The sequence below is a fragment of the Perognathus longimembris genome, chromosome 3, assembly GCF_023159225.1.
Source record: "Perognathus longimembris pacificus isolate PPM17 chromosome 3, ASM2315922v1, whole genome shotgun sequence".
NCBI lineage: Eukaryota > Metazoa > Chordata > Mammalia > Rodentia > Heteromyidae > Perognathus > Perognathus longimembris.
In genome coordinates, this window is record NC_063163.1 from 44,087,128 (window position 1) to 44,111,780 (window position 24,653).

A 24,653-nucleotide genomic window follows, 5' to 3' on the forward strand; every position below is an offset into this window, starting at 1 on the left:
CAAATAAGGAATATCTTCCTTATTTGCGCCAGGAGCAAAGCACTTTGGGATGCAAAGGATGGCATGATTGGCAGAACACAACACAGGCCTTGCCTTTAAGGAAGATACATACATTGTACTTGAAAAGCTAACCCAATGCAACAGTGATACTCAAAATACAATGTGTTGAAAAGTAACTGTACCACTTGGGGTGGGGGAGACTGGGGAGGAGGGAAGGTGGGAAAGAAATGAAGGAGCTAACTAGTGTGACAAGAAATGTACTCACTAAATTACATTTGTAACTATAACCCCTCTCTACATCACCTTGACAATCAAATTAAATTAAAAAAAAAAGACGTAGCTACAGAATGGATGGCACAGTCCCTAACACACCCATAATGGGCGGCAATGCCTGAAAGGGACTTGGGAGGGCAGGGCCTGTAGGGAACGGGGCCATGTGAACAAAGTCTTGGGATGCTGGGAAACAGCAGATCTCCTAAAGATGATAGTGTGCAGGATGTAACGTACATAGGGTGGGAGCAAGGACTGGAAAAATCACATGGTAGAAGACCTCATGTTCAGCTCAGAACGTTTAGTTTGCTGCAGCAGGAAGCCACTGTGGATGTGAGCATGCAAATGGCATGATTAGCAATGGACTTCACTAAGTTCATGTGCTGTTTAGCCCCTACAGATATTTTTTTTTTTGGTTTGGTGACTTGGGCAAAAGGAAAACCTATCCATGGGTAAGGCTGAGATTTTGTGGCCTGTACTGGAGATCAGTAGTTAGTGTCTAATGCAAGTTCAAGCTCTGTTCCCAGTGATCACTTCTCTGAAAGAAATCCATTTGCAGCCACATCCAGGGCTAGGAAGCCTCTAAAAGCTGTCCCATGGTGTGCAGGGAAACAGACAAGGCACTATGGATGAGCTGCCCAGGGCATGGGAAATGATGGGCTGGGACATCCATAGATCTGGATTTGAGTGCATGTTTCAAAACATTAATTTCTCCAAACCTCAACTTCCCAATTTGCACAAAAGTGCCCACCCATAGTTGTTGACTATAAATATATATGTATATATATATATATGTATATATATATATATATATATATATATATATATATATATTCTTTTTTTTCCAGTCAAGGGCCTTCGACTCAGTGCCCTGGCATCTTTTTACTCAAGGCTAGCACTCTGCACTTGTGTCACAGCGCCGCTTGTGGCCATTTTCTGCATATGTGGTGCTGGGGAATCAAACCCATGGCTTCATGTATATGGGCAAGCACTCTTGCCACTAGGCCATATCCCCAGCCCCGTTGTTGACTATATTAAATGAGATAATGAGTAGGAAGTTCGTAGATGATTTAATATAGTTTGAATTGTAAATTCTATGAAATAAACACCTTGGTTTCTTCAGTAAATAAATTATGAGAAATAAGAAAAGAAGAAATCAATGAACTTTAACTGAAGAGTTGTGGGAATGACTGAAATATGTATTCTTATTTAGTACTCGACTGAAATGAACTAAAATAAAAGAGGATTTTAGCCTATTATGGAAAGTTACACACCAATTGATATTATACAGGTATTATTGAAGTAATAATTTAAGGTATAATCAATGCTATTAGGTGGTTTTTTTTGTAGGGGGTATGCTGGTTCTGGGAACTGTCTTTGAGCTCTTTTGCTCAGTGCTATCATTTGATCTACAGCTTCACATCTGAGTTTTGGTGGTTAATTGGAGATAAAAGTTTCACAGAATTTGCTACGTGGGATGGCTTTGAACTGTGATTCTCAAGTCCTGAGTAGCTAGGCTTAAGGTATGAGCCACTAGCAACCAGCAGTTGTTTTGTTTCTGTTTTGCTCAAGGCTGGTACTCTACCACTTGAGTCACAGTTCCAACTCCAGATGTCTTGGTGATTAATTGGAGATAAGAATCTCACAGACTTTCTTTACCTGGCTGGCTTTCAACCCCAATCCTCAGGTCTCAGTTGCCTGACTAGCTAGGATTACAAATGTAAGCCACCAGGGCCTAAGTAGGTGTTTTTCTTTTGTCTTTTTCTTTTTTAGGAGTGCATACATTGGGTATCATCCAAACTACTTGTGAGATCAAAGAATCCACTGACTGGAATTCCCTTCAGTGCAATCCTGCTTTAGGAAAGAAAGAGTAGGAAGGGCCATCCAGGGTTTGAAGAGAGTTGAAAGGGAAGGTTGAAGCATGACTGGTTGTGAGTTGAGATGATGACTGCGGAATATACTATATGATTCCATCTTCATGTGTTCAGGTTTGAATATGAAATGTGCTCTTAAAAGGCTTTTGTGCAAAAGGCTCAGTCCCCAATGTACCAATGGTCAGATGCAGGACTTTGGGAAGTAATTATCTCAGGAAGCTTCTGACTGCATCAATATTCCAATCCATTGGGTGCTTCAGAAGTTTACAGCATTAGTAGAGGAGATGGGGCCTGGTTGAAGAAAGAGAAGGATGTCCCTGCCCCTTTCTGATTCTCTCTGCTTCCTGGCCCTACTGTGGTGAGTAGGCTACTCCACCACACCCTCCTTGACATGAGTTTTCAGTCTCACCTCAGGCCCAAAGCAATTGGATCAAGTGGCCATGAAGTCAACCCTGAAACTGTGAGCCTCACTCAATCTCCCTCCCTGCTCTTAAGTTCTTCTGTCAGGCATTTGTCACAGTGACCAACAGTCTAATCCAATATGTTAGGAAGATTTTTTGTTTCCATAATATGTGTTTGAGGGAAAATAGGGTAATAGTATAAACTTCAAATGGATGCTGCAAATATGGAATGGGAAATATAAAAAAGTATGATAGTGTTGGCTATAACAGGATTTAAAATATTTATTTTCCCTTTTCCTTCGCTCATATTCTCCTTCTCTCTCTGCCTTTATTTCTTGTTCTCTGCCTCTCATTTTTCCCCCTCTCTGTCTTCTCCTCTCCCCCACAAGTAGGATCGGCAAAGAATAATCCTTGTGATGTTCTACAGAGGCTGAATTGTGCATTGTCTTAGCAGGGGTTTGTGAAATATCAACTTCTCTTTGCAGGGAAATCAAAAGCCAGAAGATGTGAGAGAATTTTCAGGAGCCAGGAAAATCTCAGGCATGGGATCTGCCTGCTGGGGAGGGGAGGTGCACAATGGGAAGTAGGATGCACTGGGGAGAAGCCAGCCTAGGCAGCCCCGGGGGTGTGGCTTAGGGACTTGGGAGGGGTCAGGGAACTGTCACAAGGCACAAGTGCTGCCCCCTAACTGATTGTGAGAGAAGAGTTTCAAATGCAGCCAAATTGAAGATGCCACTAACCGCTCCCCACAAAAACTAAACAAAAAATTATCTTTCAAAAGAGAAAACTTACCTGGGATGGAGTGGCTATTCGTTCAAATTCACTTCTATTTTCTACATTGAATCTTTTTCCTCCAAAATACTGGAGACTGTCCTACAGAAAAGGAGACAATACAACCATAGTTCACCTTCACATCTGTGGGGCACACTGACTGGCCCCGCATGTCCACGCCCGGGAGGTGTGTAGTTGTTTCGTCTCCAGAGTGAGGCCCTGAAGAGCCCCGCCTGCCTCAGTCCCTGGGGGCGTGCTTGCTTGCACCACCTCCTGGAAGAGGGATCCCGGTTAGCCCCGCCTGCCTTCTGGGTCCGGAACTGGTAAGGCGGCTCTAGCTGGCCATGCCTCCCAGCCTTAAGACCATTTGCAGCAAGATGGCTGCCGGTAGTAACCTGGGGGTGGTCCTGCTCTAGTACTTAGGCCGCCCCTTAGGGAGGTCCCATGGCCTTCTGCCTTTGACTGACAGCTTGGACCGCCAATCATCGCCCCTGCATAGGTATGTTATACCCTCCTCTTCCTGCTGCCATTGCCCATACTTAAGATTGGGTCTGCCCCACTAAAACTGAGAGCAGTCTTGAACCTCTCCCGAGTCGTCTGATTGTCCAACTGCCTAAAAGGTTGGGTTGGGCTGGGTTTGGGCGACTTGCGGCTCGTTACCTATTCTGGGTTCACACTCAGCAGGGTGCGCTTCCTTGCCTCTCCTGCTGTCTGGGAGAGCACCCAGGGTGCAGGGACCCCTGCACACATCAGCAGTCTTTGGGCAGAGCTACTCAGAACAATAAAGTTGAATAAAGCCATGTCAAGAACATCTCTAGTTTAACAGTCAGAAAGACATGGTACGTTAGAGCTGGCATTAGCAATCACCTGGGATGGAGTGGCTATTCTTTCAAATTTATTTCTATACTCTGTATTAAATCTTTGCTCTCCAAAATACTGCAAACTGTCCTACAGAAAAGGAGACAATACAACCATAGTTCACCTTCACATCAGCAGTCTTTGGGCAAAGCTACTCAGAACAACAAAGTTGAATAAAGCATGTCAAGAACATCTCTAGTTTGTCAGAAAGACATAGGACATTAGAGATGGAAAGACATTAGAAATAACCTGCTCCAACTCTTCTTCCTGCCTTCCAGTTTACAAATGAGATGACTGAAGTCTAAAGACAGCCAAGCAACGTGCAGGACTGCAGCCAGGGTGAGCACAGCCTGCAGCGCCCTGCATTTCATTTTGGAACTACAATCCATAGGACACACACACACATACACACACACATACACATACACTAACCCTGAAATCAAGCCAAATAAACCCAATATTTATCTTGCTCTATACCTTGCCAGTGGTTATAATTTGGAAAACACTGTCTTAGAGCATTTTCATCTTTACCTCAGGCCCTTGGGCTACAAATATTGGTCCAGCCAGCCCAGCCTAGAGGCAAATTCGATGTTTCCCACAGCCCTGGGGACCTCAGAGAATAAACCTGTGTGGCTCAGGTTAGGAAAACAGAAGGATGGGAGTGCAGAGTGGAACATTAGTGCAAAACCTAAGCCTTCTGTACTGTGTAGGCCAACAGGTGAGCGGAGCCGTTTGGGGTACATCCTACAGGCGGTAACATCCTGGCAAGATCATGTCAGTAGGACTGCACCTCACTTTATAAGGTGCAGCAGCCCACTGTCTCTCTGCAGACATTTCCAAAGGCCATACATCCCCCAGATATGGGCTCTCGGGGATAATAAAACAGAGGACGGACTTTGTTCTGAGTTGCAAAGTGGTAATTCTTATCAACGTAGAACTCAAAGGATGCTCAAAGTCCTTTGGAAACCTTTTCCTGTTAATCTTGATCTCCTTCTGTGGAAAAAGGAAGTCATTCTATTGGAGAGGTTACAGAAGCACCTGATTGCTGAGGGTTTTCTTTTGTCTTTGTGTAGACCTGAGCTGTAGCCTGAACTCTACTTCTGATACTTTCCCACCTCCTCTTCCTCTGGAGTGCTGGGATAATGCCTGTACCACCATGACCAGCCATGGTTTATTTTGCATTACCATCTTGTGGTCTTACTCATTTAACCTTCATTCTGCACATACAGGCTCCTCTCTTCATTTAAAATCATGACATCTCTCTGATGCAAGTGTGTACACCTGCAATTCTACCTGCTTGGAAGGCTGAGAACTGAAGGGTCATGGCATGAGGGAAGTCCTGTCAAAATGTCTTCTAGACCCCTATCTCAAGAGAAAGACCTATCATCTGAGGTAGACAGAAAGAGCCTAAAGCAAGCATGGCCAGTGGTTAGTGAAAACCTATCTCAAAACAGCCAGTGTAGAAAAGGGCTAAAGCTGGAGGTATGGCTCATTGAGAGAGCCCCTGCCTAGGATGACATTGGTCCTGAGTTTAAACCCCAGTACTACAGACACACAAAAAGCTGGCATTGGACTTTCTGTGTTCTATTCTAATCTCATCTATTCTATTCTGTTCATTTAGGTAGTGTTGAATTTTGAATTCTGAGTCTCATGCTTGCTAAGTGGCTATGATTCTGCTAGTTATAAACTTTTTTTTTTGCCAGTCCTGGGCCTTGAACTCAGTGCCTGAGTACTGTCCCTGGCTTCTTTTTGTTCAAGGCTAGCACTCTGCCACTTGAGCCACAGTGCCACGTCTGGCCGTTTTCTGTGTATGTGGTACTGGGGAATTGAACCCAGGGCTTCATATATGGGAGACAAGCACTCTTGCCACTAGCCCATATCTGTTGGGGACTCAGTTTTGGCCTTGGTGGGGGAAGGGTGCCGAGAGAGACGCTGCCCTTCCCCCAGCCCTGGGACAGTGTGGGCGGGAGCCCTTCCCACCTTCTGGCCTCAACCGGAAAAGAAGTCCCTGGGGGGTGAACACGTGCATACCACCATGATAGGGTTGCCCAGCCCACAAAGGAAGTTTCATGACATCACCTGATGGGCAGCTCGTCTTAGCCAATGGCCCAAGTCCTTCCCTTTCCCGCCATTTCCGCTATCTAAGCCCCCCTCCCAATTAAATCCTTTGAGACTCATTCAACCATCACAGTGTCTCCCTGATGCCTTTTTCTGCCTCCACTCCTGACATGTGAGGGGATGGGGGGAGGGGAGGCTTCAGCAACCTTTCCTCAACTTAGCATATTTCCATAAGAGTACGCCTTAGCCTTCTACCGGTGAAAGGCAAGGCCGAGTGCTCTTTCATAGATTTTGGTGTTCAAGCATTTTTCCCCGGTAGATCCGGGAGAAAGGGACCCATCAGATCCCGACATTATTGTGCCCATATGGGGCGGCAACGCATGGCCGGGAATTTTGGGGTTCAGCCACCCTATATATTGCGCTAAGTGGGTTTTCAGAGGAGGGTCGTGCCCATCCAGATGGGGAAGAAGCATGGAGAGAAGCAGGCATGGGATAGGCTAGTGGTAGTTGCCCTGCTGCGGTGACTTGGCACCAGGCGGGGGAGGGAGCGGGGAGCGCTTCCTGGGAAGACATGGCAGGGGAACGCTGGGATGGCTTCGAGGGCTCTCGCCTGCCTGGCGTTTCAGGGTCCCGATCTGTGACTGGGTCACGGGCAGGGCACAGAGTGCAGTCTGAGCTCCGCACGACCCCGGGTTTGTGAGCAATGGAGTGCGCTGGAGCCCACGTGGCCTCAGGCGGTGCCGGGCGTCTAGTGTGGAAGTCTTTGGGCAGCCAAGCGTGGCGGAAGCTCAGTTCTGCTGCTGCGTGGTTCCGCTGCTTGGGAAACCATGGCACGGTGGAGGCAGAGCTTTTGGGAAAAAACTGCTTTGGGGCCAAGCTGTGGGTCTCACAGCAGCTGGGCGGGGCCCCAGAGCAGTCTGTGAAAGGATCCCTGCTGCGTCCTCCTGTCATTTGCAGGCTTGCGGCTGCCAATGGAGTTAAAGCAAAAAAAAGAAAAAAGAAAAAAAAAGGGTTGATTTTTGTTAAGCTCAGAGATTCAGTTAAGTTCTGCCTGTTGTTGGTTAAATCCTGTTTTCTCTAGCTGGTCAATGCACGTGGTGGGCAATGGAGTCCCCCATCTCGAAGCTGGAATCCCACCCATTCCCCCAGGTGATGGGCATGCCAGACTCCCCTGGGCTGGGTGGGGATTCAGACCCAGCGATTGCGCTGCAGCTGGGAGGGGCTAGCACCCCTACTTGCCTGCACGTTTTCTCTCCATGTCAGACTTACAGCTGCAGGCAGGGTAAAACCAGGAAAAGTTTCAAATTGTGAACTAAAACAAAATATTAAAGAGGGAAACAAAGAGTTGTAATACAACAATAGGTAACTTGATTGGATTTCCTATAATTACCAGTTCAAAGATACTAAAAACTGGAGGAGTTTTCTGGATGGATGAAAAAGTTTGCTTGTTTGGTGTGATTTAAAAAATTGTCAGGTTGGGAGTCACAGATTCGTCTTCAGATTGGGTGACTAGGAGAGGTTTCCTTTTTGTTTTTATTCAACCACGTGGTTCTGGTATGGGCAAATTAATACCATTTGCCACTGGAATTCCAGAAAACTTAAATGGCCAATCAAAAAAGCAATTTAAGAGCGCTCAGGTGTGTGTGTGTGTGTGTGTGTGTGTGTGTGTGTGTGTGTGTGTGGTTGTTGGTAAGATTTAAAAGCAGAACAAAATAGATTTTCAGCCCAAAGTTCGGATGCAAACAAATGGGCCTAAGAGAAATTCCATAAGGTTCAAATATGCAACATGTGGTATAAGTACAGTGATGTAAAACCAGTGTGTTATTTTTATATTCAGTATGTTTAAGTTAAGTGTGCATCTAGTCCTGACAATTCTTGGCATAAATTAAGATTTTTCCTTCCCATTTTTTTCTCTCCTGTGTTCTCATAAACTCTCAGGATCAAGAAATTGAAATCATTTCATACAAATGTGACTATTAACCTAAATTTTCCTGATCCAAAATTGACATTTTGCTTCCTAGGATACAGGTCCAACTTGTGTGTATTAGCTGCATGGACAGTGACAGAAAGCCACCACAGTCTGTTCCCAAACTGCCTGGTTTCTTCTTCTCCCAAGATTAGAGTTGGGTTCATAAATAGCCCTCTCCTAACAGTTACTCCAGGTTAAATCACCATAGTTATGTAAGTGGCCACAGAGATAGCCAGGTGAATTTTGTGATTAAGAAAATCTTTTCACCTTGCTTAAACCAGAAGTGGGTCATCCTACCAGAGCCAGGAATGCTGGGAAATTTTAAACACCCTAACCAATCTATATAGAAATTTTGCAGGCAACCCAAAGCGAGATGTGACAGTCTATCCAGAGATGCCATTGCAGCCTTGCCCAGATTTCTCCATTGCACGGTATGGAACTTGCCAAATTGGGATGAGGGATGCAGCCACTGCTGGGACTGAGGATTCCACACTACTTTTATATGTGTTCTCTTTCACTTGCCAGTGGGATTAAATGGCGTGATTCAGGTTGATGGCGTATAAATCTCATGTTCTCTAAGTGTTATAGCAAAACCTTAACAAGCAGTTTTTGATCAGTTCTCAACGAGTTACAAATGGATTATCTCTGTTGTTTTTCCTTGTTGCTCAATTGGAGATAAAAAAGGGCTTGTATGACTAAGACTTCCTGGATACAGCTCAAAGCCAGCCCAGGCAAAAGAAAAATCTCTCTAAAATCCCACCTCCCAGTTAACCAGCGAAGAGCCAGATTGAGAGCTTGGCTCAACAGAAAACCAGCAAAATGTTGAAAGCAGCACCATGACTCAAGTGGTAGAGCACTGTCGGGAGCTGAGCTAGCAGCTAATCTCATCCTGACCTCTGGCTGTGCCGATGTCGCCAAGATGTCGGGAGCCAAACTTGCAACTAGATTCATTCTTACTTCTGGCTGTGCTGTTATCGCTAGGATGTACCAGATGCAAGGACCTTTGCTCACGGCCACTATCTGGAATTGCTTTGCCATTGTCTGCACCTTGCTATGTCCGCTGGAGTAGATTCCTATGTTAATCTACCTTTTCCTGTGTTTACTATAATCAAATGTTTGTGAGCTTCAAAGCCCCTGTGTGTTCTTAAATTTTAACAACCCTATGCTATTCTCTGGTTCCAAAACTGCATATAAGCTGGAAGTTAAGAATAAACTTGGCTGTAGTCTTGAGGTTCAACCTTAGGGCTGCAGACCTCCCGTACCCCATCTTTGTCTCTTGTCTTTTTTCTCTTGCCTTATTTTTCCTTTTCCTTAATCCTCGCCGCCCCTCAGTCAGGATTCCTGTTTCCCTGCAGGCTGGCCCAGCAGGGAGCACTAGCCTCAAACAGAAGTGCTCAAGGCTTATGCCCAGGGTGTGTTCTACGTCATTCATGGCAACCAGCTCTGAGAACTTCTCAATACTTTTCCTGACCTTTTCAAAAGTCTCTTTTGACAGAATAAAATCTCTTGTTGAGATCACCACCTGGGAATTTGCCGTTCATAGCCATCACCCTAACACAGACCTGAACCCTGGAGGCACCAGCCTTGGAAACTTCTGGGTATGCCCAAGAGGCCAGAGGAAACCATAGCACTTTATGACGCCAGTGATCATTCTCATGGTAATGATGGGAACTTTTGCCAGCCACACTGGACGGTCCCAGGCTGAGGGGCCCTTAATTATGACACATCGCCCCCTTGACAGCAGGAAGTAACTACAGAAGAAGAGACCTCCATCCATATTCCCTGCCTGGTGCCTGCCGGTGTCATAATTTTAAAAAACAAAAGAGGGGGGTATTCCCCAGGATTAAGGATAGTTATACTCATGTTAATTATCAAGAAATTTTAAATCATCCCGAATCAGTGTGGGATGGAGTATTGTATATGTGTTTTTCCAGATTGGAAAATTAAACCCAGAGCACCCGCTGTGGAGAAATGTTTTCTTCTTGTTCTCTCCAGGAAAAGGAGGACCATTTTGCACTTCTGCTCTTCCATGGAAATATGGAAAGTAGGACTGCATACACTAGGAGGCAACCAAGCTTTCTTTCCTTGTTTGCTTTCTAGATTCTCTCTTTAGAATCTCATGGCTCAATGTTTTGCAGTGGCAATACTGCCTACAGCGTCACACACACAAAAAAATTAAGGAATTTTGCACCATGCTTCTTCCTTTACTCTCCTTCTGCTGCTAGACTTGGGGAGTCCCATTGGAAAGAAGATAGGAGTTGAGGGTATTGACACTCAACCCCAAAGTTTTATGATAGAAATGTTTGAGAAAAGTAAGCGCAAAGGTTTAGCGCCTTCGTTTCAATGTTTATATATAAAAGAATGCTTCACTAATCACTTAGGTTTAAGTTATCAGCTACTGTGAACTACTAGAGATGCCAGAGTTTCAGCCTACTTCTACCTTACCACCAAAAGAGTAATGTCTGCACTTGGCGCGAGACCAGCTAAGGACTCCAGCGTCTGGATGAAATCACATGGATGGCCCCTTACCTACCCCTCACCCCTTTTGTGGAAGGGGCCCCACAGATCTTATGTCAGCATTTGCTTTATTTCCACATATGCCATGTATTTACAGCATCCCCTGCTCATTTAAAAAACTAAAAAAGGGGAGATATTGGGGACTCAGTTTTGGCCTTGGTGGGGGAAGGGTGCCAAGAGCGAGACACTGCCCTTCCCCTAGGCCTGGGACAGTGTGGGAGAAAGCCCCTCCGAACTTCAGGCCTCAACTGGAAAAGAAGTCCCCCGCCCCTGGGGGGCTTGCCACGTGCGTGCCACCATGATAGGGTTGCCCAGCCCACAAAGGAAGTTTCATGACATCACCTGATGGGCAGCTCATCTTAGCCATTGGCCCAAGTCCTTCCCTTTCCCTCCATTACCGCTATCTAAGCCCCCCTCCCAATTAAATCCTTTGAGACTCATTCAACCATCACAGTGTCTCCCTGATGCCTTTTTCTGCCTCCGCTCCTGACATGTGAGGGGATTGGGGGAGGGGAGGCTTCAGCAACCTTTCCTCAACTTAGTGTACTTCCATGAGTATGCTTAAGCCTTCTGCCGGCAGAAGGCAAGGCCGAGTGATCTTTCATAGATTTTGGGGATCAAGCATTTTCCCCGGGAGATCAGGGAGAAAGGGATCCATCAGTTCCTGACACATATCCCCAGCCCTCAACCCTTTTTTTGCTGGTTAATTTTAGGATAAGCGCTTGCTTACCACTCAGTTATGCACCTGAGCTACGCTCCACCTACTACAGTCTTCTCCATCATCACTGGGACGGCAGGTGCTTGCCGTGGTGTCAGGCATCCCTGTGTGGAGCTGGTGTCTTGTGGCCTTTCATGCCTAGGCTGGCCTGAGTATGTGAGCCTCTCATTCTCAACTTCTCACATAGCATGGGGTGAGAGATGCACACCACTGCACCCAGCTGTGACTTGAGGAAAGGTCTCATGACCTCTTCTGCCCAGGCCATCCTAAAACCACAATCCTCCTCTTCTAGGACTCCCGAGTAGCTAAGATCACAGGTGTGAGTCACAAATGCCTACCCTTTCCATGGTTCCTGTTTTTTAAACACTGCATTCCACAGTCAAAAAATTCACTGCATATCCTACAAAATTAAGTAAATTGACAGAAGGGGTGAGTTTAGGAGGGTCAGGGAGAATGATGAAAGGATGACATTGGTCAAGAAGCACTGCATTCATAAACCACATTTTTGAATGGCAACGCCTTTGTACAACTCCTTAAAGATAAAAACACAAACTTTAAAATACTGCATATCTAAGATATTATAAATTTTGCATTCCCTTCACTTTGTGCCTCATTTCTGCTGTCACCGTAGACCTGGCCCAGAACCAGAAAATGGCCAATTACTAACTGCACATTAAACAAGGCAGCATGAATCGAGGCTTTCACTTAAGTGAACTATCTAAGAATTTTTTAAAAACATTTTACCAGGAATGTTTCAGAACCAGCAAACTTGACAACTGTAAGACAGAGTGCAGTAATATCTTTTCTACCTTAGCTGTTAAAAATACCCTAGTTGCAATGAGACAGATGCAAATCATTGTCCCTATTCTCCCTAGAAAAGATGTTAGTGCTTTGTTAAATGGCAAAATTCAATACATAACCTAAGAATAAGAAAAGCAAGGGAAGGGGTGGGTTGGAAGAGGTAGGTAAGAATGCTGAAAGGGATGACATTCATCAAGCGGCACTGTATTCATAAACTGCTTTGTTGAATGGTAACTTCTTTTGTACAACTAAAATTAAAAATAATGATAGTAAAAAACAAAAGCATGATAAATAGAAAACATTTCTCATTAAGAAAGCACAGAAGTTAGTTCAGGTGACCTTTTTGACAGCCAATATATATTTATATAGTTTATTTTTTATACTTATGACCAAAGCCAAGGACATGATGACATTTTAAAATTTCATCACAAACTATTTGTGACACTTTTCTCATAATTGGGCATCTTCACTCTCATGACCACTTCAGCTACCAACAAATTCATTTAGACAATGATAAAGTTCTATTTTGTCTATCTTCCTAAATAAAAGAATTTAGATAATATATTTAAGACTCTAGTAAATTACAGTTGTATACAGTATATCTGTACAGAATTCCCAATTAACTCTCAAATCTTACCACAATCTTTCTGTTTGTTCAAAGAAATGCCATTTTTAAAGTAACCTGAGAGAATACTGTGCCGTTCACAAAACACTAATGCCACAATCACTAATTTACCAAGGCTCCTAAGAATGCCTGTACCAATTTTCTTAATTAAGATCGACGCACTTTTAACACGAGAGAGCAGTTACTTGTATTAGTTTCCCATTAGTTCATCAAAGACATTAGTTAAAGACATTAGACTTAGTTCCTGTTCAGCTGAAGAATGACTTTCTCTAGTTAGCCTACCCTAAAATTTGTCTTCCAGTTTTTTTAAATCTGGTTTCTGCTTTAGCCATAGTGTTTCCCGTCAAGAACCTTTGTGTACAATACTGTTTGCTTATCGTGCAGAGTGATGAAAATAGCTAATTCCACCATGCCAGGTGTCTTTCGTTCTATCATACAAAATTTAGGTTTAAAAAGTGTTGCCTTTTCTATTTCTACCATCATCTGCACATTTTGAATAAGCTGCTTTATATAATTCCACATATACCCTTTTACCTGAGAATTATAACCTTTTCTGATCTATCCTTTAAACATTTTTTTGCACTTGGCCACTCATGTTTAAAAGCACTATTGTAACCAAGAACTTCCAAAGGGAGGCTAAAGCCACCACTGGCTATGATGAGAAGCTGGCTGCTAGATGAGATGACTGGCTATTGCTTCTCTCAGCTTCACTGACTATAAACATGTCAGTTCTGGAGGACATCTGTGGGTCTCTGCACATCTGATCTTTACTAGTGGAAGGAAACTTGGGAAAAGCTCTTTTAGCAATTACATATGCACTAACATGGGGGACACTCACGTGCCTGTGCTGGGAATAAGTGCAGTTACAGGATGACTAAGTGTCCTCTCAGCCTGTTCCTGTTTCCTGTTTCTCCTGAAGGACACGTTCTGTGATCATTTGTCAAGCATCCATCACTAAACCTCTCATGTTAGACAATGATGAGTTCTCCCAGCTGGAAATGTCAGGACTGGTGTATAACTATTATTGTATCACCAACAGACTGTCATTTACAATTGGTCATAGAAATCAAGATATGGAATCCTTGCCACGCCAAAAGCAATACTTACAAAACCATTTGGTGTAAGTCAACTGCACAATTTTTGGGAGGAGAGGGAAAGGGGGAGGGGGAAGGGGGGAAATGAGGGAAGAGGTCACAAGTTGAACAAGAAATGTACTCACTGTCTTTCATATGAACCTGTAATCCCTCTGTACTACACTTTAACAATAAAGAAAAAATTTTTATAAGAATAATGATAGGTAATCCTTCTAGATTTTTCTTTCTAGACGCCTTCCCCCAGTGTTTTATAGCGGCCCTGCGTGAACTGAACTTAGCTGGATAATAGATGGCATCTTCCTGAACCATTTAGTCTTTAGGAAATTAAAATTCTGTTGAGTTTGACATTTTCAGATTTATATAGTATTTGATTATTTGACATAACAAAGATAAATAGCAGGTACGAATAGCAACTAGGATTTATCTTTTGTTTCATAGTGGTTTTGTTTTTGTGGCCAGTCCTAGGGCTTGAAGTCAGGGCCTGAGCACTGTCCCTAGCTTCTTTTTGCACAAGGCTAGCACTCTGCCACTTGAGACACAGCGCCACTTCCGGCTTTTTATATATATATATATATGTGGTGCTAAGGAATCAAATCCAGGGCTTCATGTATACAACGCGAACACTTTACCTCTATGCCATATTTCCAGTCCTCTTGTTTCATAGTGAATCTTTACAGGTCTGTGAGAAAGATGCCTTAGCATTAGTGGGTGTGTGACTCAAGTGGTAGAAGGCCTTAAGAAGAGGGAAGCCCTGGGCTCAAACTAAGCAAACCAACAGTACCTCAAAACCTCCAAGGATTCAAAGGTGGTAAGGGTAGGACAAAGGACTTGGAAAGACATTTCTCAAAGAAAACATGTAAGTGGCCAATAAACAACGGCCATGAAACAATGCTCAATGTTACTAGTCATAAGGAAAGAGCAAGTTAAAAGCACAATGAGAAAAGTATAAGTTTGTCAGGTAATGTCTTTTTAAGTAACTGATTTAGCTATTTTACCAATATACAGAAACATCAAAATATCATATTGTATATTATATATGTACAATTCTGTCCGCTAAAAAGAAAAAAAAACTGAACTAAAAGTGTTCTAACATTCTGAAACTAGATACTCTTTATACTATGACATATAAAGTAGAAAAATCAAAAATGAAGAAACACAAATAATCAGTAATCACAGAAAACATGCTCAACTTTCTTTAGCTCTGTTTTCTTTCTTTCCTTCATTATTCTTCCCCCTTTTACTACCTTCCTTGTCTCTATTTCTTTTTTATACTTCCTTCAGCCTTAAAACCAATATTAAAAATGTTACCCTATTAGTCCTACTGAATAGTAGAATGCACCCCCTGCTAGCTCTTCAATATTTTCTTTAGAAAAGGGGAACAGAAAGAAAAGCATTATTACCTTTGACTCCTTTGCAGTGAATTGCGATGACATTTTCAGCACCTTTGGCCAACCAGTCCACGACTTCTTTGGAAAATATAATCATTTCCCTGATTGCACATAGAAGATTTGTAGTTGCTTAAACTAGTTCCAAAATTCAAGCCCAATGAGTTTAGTACTCTTCTGACAGTCAGTGTGACACAAAACTTACTCAAGGGTGGGAACGTTATGATCATTAATCTTGATTCCTTTTACCAGATCATGAAAGTATGTCGGATCATAAGATTCCTCACCTACAAGAAATAACATACATGTCACATTTCTATGCCTAAGCATGCAGAAGTTAGGAATAAAGTTCAAATTTTCTATTAGGAATTCCTTATCTATCTTCAAATGGAGCTTTCTGGGAAGCTCCTGTTGCTCTGCAATGATTCTTAAGATAAACAGCACAAGGTTCCAAAACCCTAAGAGGGAGGAAGGGAGGCCAGGGGACCAAAGAGGCCAAGGAAAGTTGAAGGATTTAGGGAAGGACTCCAGGTCTGTTCACCTCAGGTAATCTAAAATCACCCTCTTGCTTCATAAGCTTCACTTTTAACTTTCTAGCAGACTACTCATTCTACCAGCGCATATGTGTGCCATGGAGCGGAGGTCAATGGCGCTGTCTAAAATGCTCAAGTCCCTGAAAAACAGTCATTTAATGTATAGACAGGAGAAAACAAAATCAAGACAGAAACAATGGGAAACTAAGGGAATATTCTGGTTTCAACTGGTTTTTGTCATTTCCTGTCTTTTGTCTTGATCTCATCACTACCCACTCCAGTGTTAGAAAACACATTTGCTCAACTGTCTTTAGTACATATGACATGAAAGAAAGAAGTACTATCAGTCTTTTTTTTTTTTTTGCCAGTGCTCAGGCTTGAACTCAGGGCCTGAGCACTGTCCCTGGCTTCTTTTTGCTCCATTTGAGCCACAGTACCACTTCTCGCCTTTTCTCTCTATGTGGTGCTGAGGAATCAAACCTAGGGATTCATGTATACAAGGCAAGCTCACTTGCCACTAGGCCATATTCCCAGCCCGAGAAAGATGTCTCTGCCTCTCTGGTCTCACTGACCTGCCTCCCTCTTCGGAACTTACAATCAAGCTAACTTTTCCTGCCAAACAGGACCAGTACAAAATAAGAATTTTTCATCTAACTTCCCACCACTAAATATTTATGACTAAGTGAAACATAAAAGGGGATCACTTTCTTACAAGTTTTCTATCTACAATAGCAAAATTATAAAATCATGTACATACTGCAGAGGTTGTACATGACATAATGGCCACAGTGCTTGGTGTCCAGGAGCAGGACCACCTCCTGAAAAAGACAGACACATGTCCTATATATCCAATGTAAAACATGAACAAACTTGCACTTATAGGAGTAACCTAAAATGGTATTTGTTTTTATTTACTTTTCTCTGGTACTTTCTAGTGGACATGCAGGGAATGGAACCTGCTGATAGTTTTCTAACACCCTCTAAAACATATAAATGAGCCCCTAACACAATGTTTAATATGTTTTTAAACACCACAAATACACTACCTATAAATCCACATGGTTTAACAAATATTTATGAATACACATTGCTTACTGCTGTAAATACACATTGTTTAAAGTTATTTGAGAAAGAAATTAACTTAAGTAAATCTCTTTGAAATAATTTACAGTAAGTGATATATATATATATATATATGGTAAGTATATTAGTCTAATTCAGAAGAGGTATTGTTAAAACAATTATTTGATTATTAGTTTACCGACCTCTATGTAGATAAACAAATTGAAAGAAAATTATAATTGTGGCATGCAATAAAGACAAAGGTAACTCATATTTTAAAATAGTTCTTAGTAATATGGAGACTTTTTATCTGAACTACATTTTCTTGTGTAGAAATGTATATATATATATATACATATACATGGGTATATGTATGCTTATATGTACATATGCATAACTTTAAAAATAGGAAACAGTAATTATTATTTAAAACTTCATGAAGCTAACAGAATTTCCAGAAAATAAACAGTAAAATACACAGACACACACAGACACACACACACACACACACACACACACACACACACACCTTTGTATGGTAGGAAATTGACTATCATAAAATTAAGATACTGGTATACTATGGAAGCATGTTTGCTGGCTTGAAATTGAGAAAAAGGAAATTAAAGCATCAAGTGTTGGAGGAAGAAAGAACACTTCAGAGAATGGGAGGTGAGATAAATAAATGTGCTTCAAAGTTTCATAGGATAACTTGTACCAAAATAAAACCCAGATGGATTTAGAAATCCAATATTGAAATTCACAAATAAGATATTGAAGTGTCCCAGAACATCACAAATCAGGATAGCATAAACACATTTGCACATTCTTGTTCATTGCTGCACTAGTCACAACAGCCAAGTTATTGAAACAGCCCTTGCAATAAATGAGTGGATCAAACAAATGTGGTACCTATACACAGTGGAATTTTACACAGCTATCAGAAAGAATATTATGTTACTTGCAGGGAAATAAATGGATGGAGCAAGAATAATCATGTTAAGGTGAGGTAGGTCACGTGCAAAGAGACAAACAACGTATGTGTGTTCCCATATGCAGAAGCTAGATCTAAAATACACTGGGAGAGTATAAATCACAGTACTCTACACAGTTACACACAGTGAGACCAATGGAGGCTAGTCTTATGGGGGAAATGTCTATGTGCCTATGATCATATAAAATAATATTTATCAAAATGAACCCCAGGAAATGGATATAGAGATTTTTTTTCTTTGTTCTTGGATTTGATTTGTTTTCTTTTGTCTTGTTTGATTGTCTGTCTTTGGAAGGGTAAAGGGGCACAGCTATGAAAGGACAAAGGGTGAACACTAGACACTATGTTGAAAATAAGCTATGCAACTTGCAAGTGAGGATGAGTAGGAAACACTGAGAGAGGGGAAGGTGTAACATTATCCCAAACCATACTCTTTATCTGAGTTATGTAACTGTAACCCCTCTGTAACCCCTCGCCTTTATAATGACAATACATTTTAAAATAAATAACCAAATAAAAAAATTTAAAGGCCACAACAGAGAACAGAGGAAAATATTTTTTTTCAACCAAATCAACTGAATGGTCACTCCACCAAGTACAACAAATCAACAGTGACTATAACTTATCAACAACTTCCCTAGTACTCCTTGATTCCCCATAGCCACTATGTGCACATCAGGCAGGCAACAGACTGGGCTACTTCCAGAGCCTAAGTTGCAAATCAAAGGGAGAGCCTGAGGTGTTTTCCTCTCACAATAGCAAGTTCTCAAGTGATGCTAAAGTTGCCTAATGATGGTGATTTTCCAAAAGCCTATCACATTACACATTTACTTGGAGACCAAATTGGAGCTCTGGGAAATGAAGGTAAGACATAATCTACTTATTTGACTTCTAATAAATACACTTAAAAGCCCCCTGGCATCTACATTCCAGTAAAAATGTGCTCTTTTCTACTTCATTTAGAGAGAGAAAGACAGAGACAGAGATAGAGAGGCACATACACAGACACCAAGCCCTCATATACATTATACTTTCTAATTCCTTACTGCTATAACTTTGCCTTAAACAGTTTCCATTTCTACTGAAATGACACAGCAAAATGCCTGGTATGTCTTCGCATGTATGTCACATTCTTTGGTTTCCATTTACTGTTTTTTAGGGAATGATGACTGGAATCACTCAGACTTTTTACACAGGCTCAAGTAAGTATTCCCAAGATTACAGGAAAAACCTAGATTGGTAGGACTTCAAATGTAGTTAGTTTGTAGTTGAAATACAAATGGAGATTTAGAGAGAAGTTCAAAATGTTATGAATTAAAGTTCCTTCACTAAATGCTCCATTTCCTATATCTAAGTAAAGGTATGCATACACTTGTATTGGCCTTAAATGCCTTCATGGTATAGTTTTCAGGTTATGTAACAATATGTTCCCTTCTTTCTTTCTTCTCTTTTTGTTCTACCAGAATTTAATCTCAGGACCTTGTACAGGCTAAGTAGGCACCGTACTAATCAACTCATGTCCCCATTCGTAAATATTTTATCTTCAAGAAACTTATTTGGTACAGAAACTAAACAAAAATCAGTTCACTATACAAGATTAAAGCCATAGAAAATGAAAAAAAATAAAGTGGATGAAGGAAAAGAACATTTTAACATCTCAGTTATATATTTCATACCCTGGGACAGCTTTAAAAATTCTGGAATCAAGAAATATATACTTGACATCAATAGATAAGTGACGACAACAAAGAATGTGTCTACGATGTTAAGTGTGTCAGAAAAATAATGCTTTTTTTCCTGTAAAAGATAATAAAAATATGGTTACCTTCTCCAAGAGAAGCACAAGTTATTTGATTTGTCTTCATTTGAAATTTTACTTTAATGGATTATTTAAAATGCGTTGTCTAGACTAGACTAAGGGGAAATATAATAATAGGCAAAAATCTCAAGTACTAAGTTTATATGTACTATATATTAAATTTTATTTAAAGTTATGAAAGGGTCGAGAAGCGAATCCGCGGAATGGAGGACACCAAGAGACGTTCTCATGCAAAAGCAAAGGGTTTATTCGAGCAGGCTCGAGCCCACAGACATGACCATAAACCAGTCAGCAACTGAGAGCCCCGAGCTTTTCTGAGGGGGACCTTATATAGGACTCTATTATCCGTTAGGTTAAAGCCTGCGCATTTGTAACCTATAGATTTAAAGTAACACATCGTGGTCTGCATGCAGGCAGCCAATCATTTTACACTGAGTCACATACGTTTACCAATCATTTTAAGGAATCCTAATTTGGGCTGTTAAGGGATACATGCCAAGCTGCATGTGCGCGCGGATTCTTGGAATGGGGAAGTGACCTTTTGGACACAATTTCCTGAACAGGTCTGACGCCTTTTGTTTGTTCCCTTCAAGGTGGGGTTGGGTGACTGCTTGCAGGCTACAAAGTCCAGATAACTGCAAAGTCCAGATAACAATAGATGACAGGATGGGGGGTTTGTTCTCGTGTCCCGGAGGGAGAGGGGCTTGGGTAACTTCCTACTCAAGGGGGCTCGTATAGCCTCTTTCAGTTTAAAACTAATTTAAACATAAATTTTACTAAAACTATATAATGTTTATAACTATTATATTTTAAATATTATATACTTGCAGATATGGTGGCAACTTAAGCTTAATAAAGAAGAGGCATAACCAAACCACTTAACAAGAGGCATGCACTGCCTTCTCCCGTGTATGGAGGAAGAAAAGTGGGACTGCACAGCGCTGTGGAACAAGCTCAGTGTGTCACACCCTTAGAGCCATGGACTCAAGTGTAATGAGGAGCTTATGAGGGGGGAAGGAACTGCTATTCTGAACTTGTTCTCTGGCCTTGTACCCACACTGGAATGCTAAGGGGCTGATGCGTCCTTCCTGGGACAAAGACAGACTTTCATCCACCACCTTCTCCTTTCCAACACTGGCTCCCACAGAACAGAGGTGAGCACTGGGCCTCCTTCTAACTGGGAGGCAGCCTTTTTCAGGCTCTCACTAACGTGGCAGTGAACTCTCCTTAGCTCAAAAGCAGGAGTATTGAAAAGTCATCAGGAAAGAACGCAGACTGCATTCTGAAGTGCTTGGAGAAAGGGAGGTGGGAGATCCAGTCCCCAACTCCTAGGGCAGCCTGGGCGGCCAGGCTTGTCCCACCCACCCGCCTTCTCAGAAAGCCGGCAAGCAGAAAAGGGAATGAAATGACCATTTTAATGAATGGCTATGTATGAGCTAGTATTTCATATGCCATCAAATCTTAGTTGAGATTCAAGTTGTAATCAGAGCACTAATATTTAGACCTCACGTACATGTTCCTCTTCTTAGCATACATGTCAACACATTAATTGCCTGGCCCTTTTCTGATATCCCCTTAAGCTACTGAAGGTGCTTTCTAGAATTATTGTCAGTGTCAGTTGCAATATAAAAACGAATTAAGGCTAGTGAATGAAAAACTGGGTTTGGATCGACCTTTATATGTGGCCCAAGATTTCTAGAAGGATTATTTTGATAAAGAGGGACACATTTGGTTTGGGTGACCTGCTAATTATCTTAGGCTCCTTTTTTTGTGGCAGCAAAGCAAGGAGTTTAATAACTTAAAAAGAGTTTAATGTACACAATTAAGGGAAACAGTGGGCTTGAGCTAGTTGGCTCAAGATTCTAGTGCACGTCTTATAACAACACAAAGTAGATGTAGTCTTCAAAAAAGAATAAAACTTACCCTTCAATGTATAGTCGAAGCAGAACGTCCATCAGGAAAAACAAAACAATCGCCAGTGAAATCACTCTGTATTCTAAAGGAATATCAACTATATCCTGAGGGACTAGACTGTCCACAGCAGTCAGGACTACATCCCCTAAAAGCAGGAGAATTCCAAATATTCTGAAATAAATAAAAACAATGGGTTTTTCTCCTTAATAAAACAGTTATTGAAGCCATTTTTCAGATATCAAAATGTCAGTAGAAGGAAAAATTACAGTGTAGTAGGATCTCAAGAAATCACTTCGTTTTTTTACTCCAAAGAAACAGTCATGAGCAAATGACCTTCCCAGCAAACCAATGCCCTGGATGTTATGTAGGCATCTCAGAACAATCCTGCAAGGGAGAACAAAACTGAAATAAAATCACAAGTCTCTCCATGTAAATTTGAGAATTTCATAAGAAGCAGCTATCAGTTTCTCATAGTAAATAAATAAAATGCCACTCATCGGAGTAATTTGTAAAGAACAGTCAAACCTCAGAGAAGTCATGACTGATCTAAGCCCTTGAGAGCTGACTTTGGCTGGGTACAGTGGTTCACAGCTTTAATATTAGCTGCTCCGGAGGCTTAGGAGGATCACAGGCCGAGGCTAGCACCAGCAAAAATTCTCATGACCCCATTTCCACAGAACAAGCCAGGTGTGCCTGTTTTTCCAGCTACCTCAATCGGAGTCCAGGCCAGTCAGAGTGAAAAGTCAAAAGAGCCAGAGCGAGAAGGGCTGGAAGTGTGGTTCAGGTAGTAGAGTGCCTGTCCAGCAAGCATGAGGCCCAGTACTAAACTCCAGTGCCATTTTGACTGGAAAGATTTTTCTTTTATCATGAGGTTTTCAATGAGTCCATGATTATATATATTCCTGGGTACTTGTAGTACAGCAATGGGCACAAGAAAAATACCTCGATTCCATAAATAGTTTTGAACTCTAAGCATTGCTAAGCCTGACTCACACATATTTTAAGCACATTTCCCATTAGTTGAGTCAATTATTTGCATATTTATAGATAAATTCAATAGATTTCAAAGTATTGTGCTACAATTGCAACTCAAAATACTATTAAATTTAAAGAACTCATCCTCTCATGTATAAAAGTAGCCTTTGTAAAATGTTTCCAGGGTTGAGTAATTACATGTATTAGGTGCTTGATAGAATGCAATCTATACTTACAAAGGTTTATAATGCTTGCTTTATTATTTTACTTGCACAAGTAGAAAAAACATATCAATATACCATTAGTTAGACAAATGCCATTTCTTTGCAGTTTAGCTTAAGCCAATTTTCCAAGGTAAGTTAGATTATATTAAGAAGCAGCAAACGGAGTATGTTGCAACACCTTGACTGTGAAAATTCTTTTTGTTCTGTTTTTACTTTCTTTTTCAGATACTTTGTCATTACAAATATTGATATCAAATGTCCTATACATATTTCATTATTTGTACTTCTAGAATCTTACATACCTAAAAGGTTATAACCAAATCCATAATTTCCTTAGGATCACTGTAAAAAATAATAAAAATGAAATCAATCACATATTGTCTTTCTAACACATGCTATGAGTTTAACCAAAAAGCAAAGACCTCTATAAGTATCAATTTAAGTATGTTTCAATTTTTTTTAGAATAATTGTTTTATAATTTTATCTGTTCCTTCTTAGTCCACTGAAAAAGAATTTCAAATATCAGCTCTTATAGGCAACTTCTTTGTCCCTTTTTTGTTGTTGGTTGTGGGGCTTCAACTCAGGGCCTGGGCCCTGTCCCTGAGCTTTTTGGCTCAAGGCTAGTGCTCTACTGCTTTGAGCCACAATTCTACTTTTGTTTTTCTGGTGGTTAATTGAAGATAAGAGTCTCACAGACTTTGCTGCCTTGGCTGACTATGAACAGCCATCCTTATAACCCAGTTTCCTGAGTAGCTAAGATTATGGGGGTGAGCCATCAGCATCCAGCTCTTTGTCACTTTCTTCAGTTTCAACTTCTTCAGATTCTTTGTCCTTTTCTTCAGCTTCAGCTTCTTTAGGCAACAAGCGGTCCATCCTCAGCAGCAGGCCTTCAATCATTGAACTACGAAGGAAAGCACGAACCACAAAGGGACCCAAATTCAATGCTCTATGCTTACTGACTTCATTAATAACTGTTCTCAGATTGGCAGTTATCAGGTCACTCGTCATGTCCAATGTTGCTATTTTGGTGCTGAGAACATGCTCCTTTTCTTCATCTACTATAATTTCATTTCCAGTTTTAAATAATTCAAGCATTTTGGGAATGTCTCAGCCAACTGAATTTCTATCAAACTTGGGATATCTTTTCTTCAGTTTCTTCCTTAATGGCTTAAGCTCAGGCATTATTTCAGGAACAGCTACATAAAAGTCTGCATGCATTTCATCATCCAAAATCCCTGTAAACACAGCAACCTTATTCATCTCTGAAGCAAATGGGTATGGAAAACTGATAACACTTGCAAATGGCTCCACTCTTTTCTTTTTCTTAAGTGCCATATCCAATGTCAAATCAAGATAAACACCTTGCTTTGGATAAGTAAAGTCCAGAATTTGAAATTTCTTCAGTAAGTGGATAACTTTCTCCACCTCATATATCTGCCTTGGGTATAAGGGTTTTAAACAGACGTCATCCTCAGGTTCACCTTCCATGTAACGATATGATTTTATTTTTTCTATCTCGTCTAGTTTTCCAGCGGGTGTTTTTTCTTTGGCACCTTTTTTTGTTTTCTTTTCATGCCTCCACCGAGGCATCTCATGGTCGCCGCCATGTTGGCCTCTCCGGATTGTGTTATAAGTTTCAATTTAAAAGAAAATTCTTCAGCAGTTTTATAACAAATTTTCTACCCACAACTGAAATGTTTACATTTCCATTTCATGTGTTTTTCCTTTCACATCCAGAATATATGTAGAAAACAAATAAACAAATACCATGTTTGGGGTATTTAGTAGTATTT

General features: G+C 41.3%; 1 protein-coding gene across 1 annotated transcript in view; it reads right to left on the bottom strand.

Moving 5' to 3' along the window:
- The window catches only part of LOC125347590 (phosphatidylinositol 3,4,5-trisphosphate 3-phosphatase TPTE2-like), a 181,098-nt gene extending 156,648 nt beyond the window's left edge, over positions 1–24,450 (bottom strand). The window contains 3 exon segments of the mRNA XM_048340593.1: positions 8,259–8,266; positions 21,670–21,805; positions 23,658–24,450. Coding sequence (XP_048196550.1) covers positions 8,259–8,266; positions 21,670–21,805; positions 23,658–24,450 — 937 coding nt within the window.
- Between the last annotated feature and the right edge of the window lie 203 nt (positions 24,451–24,653).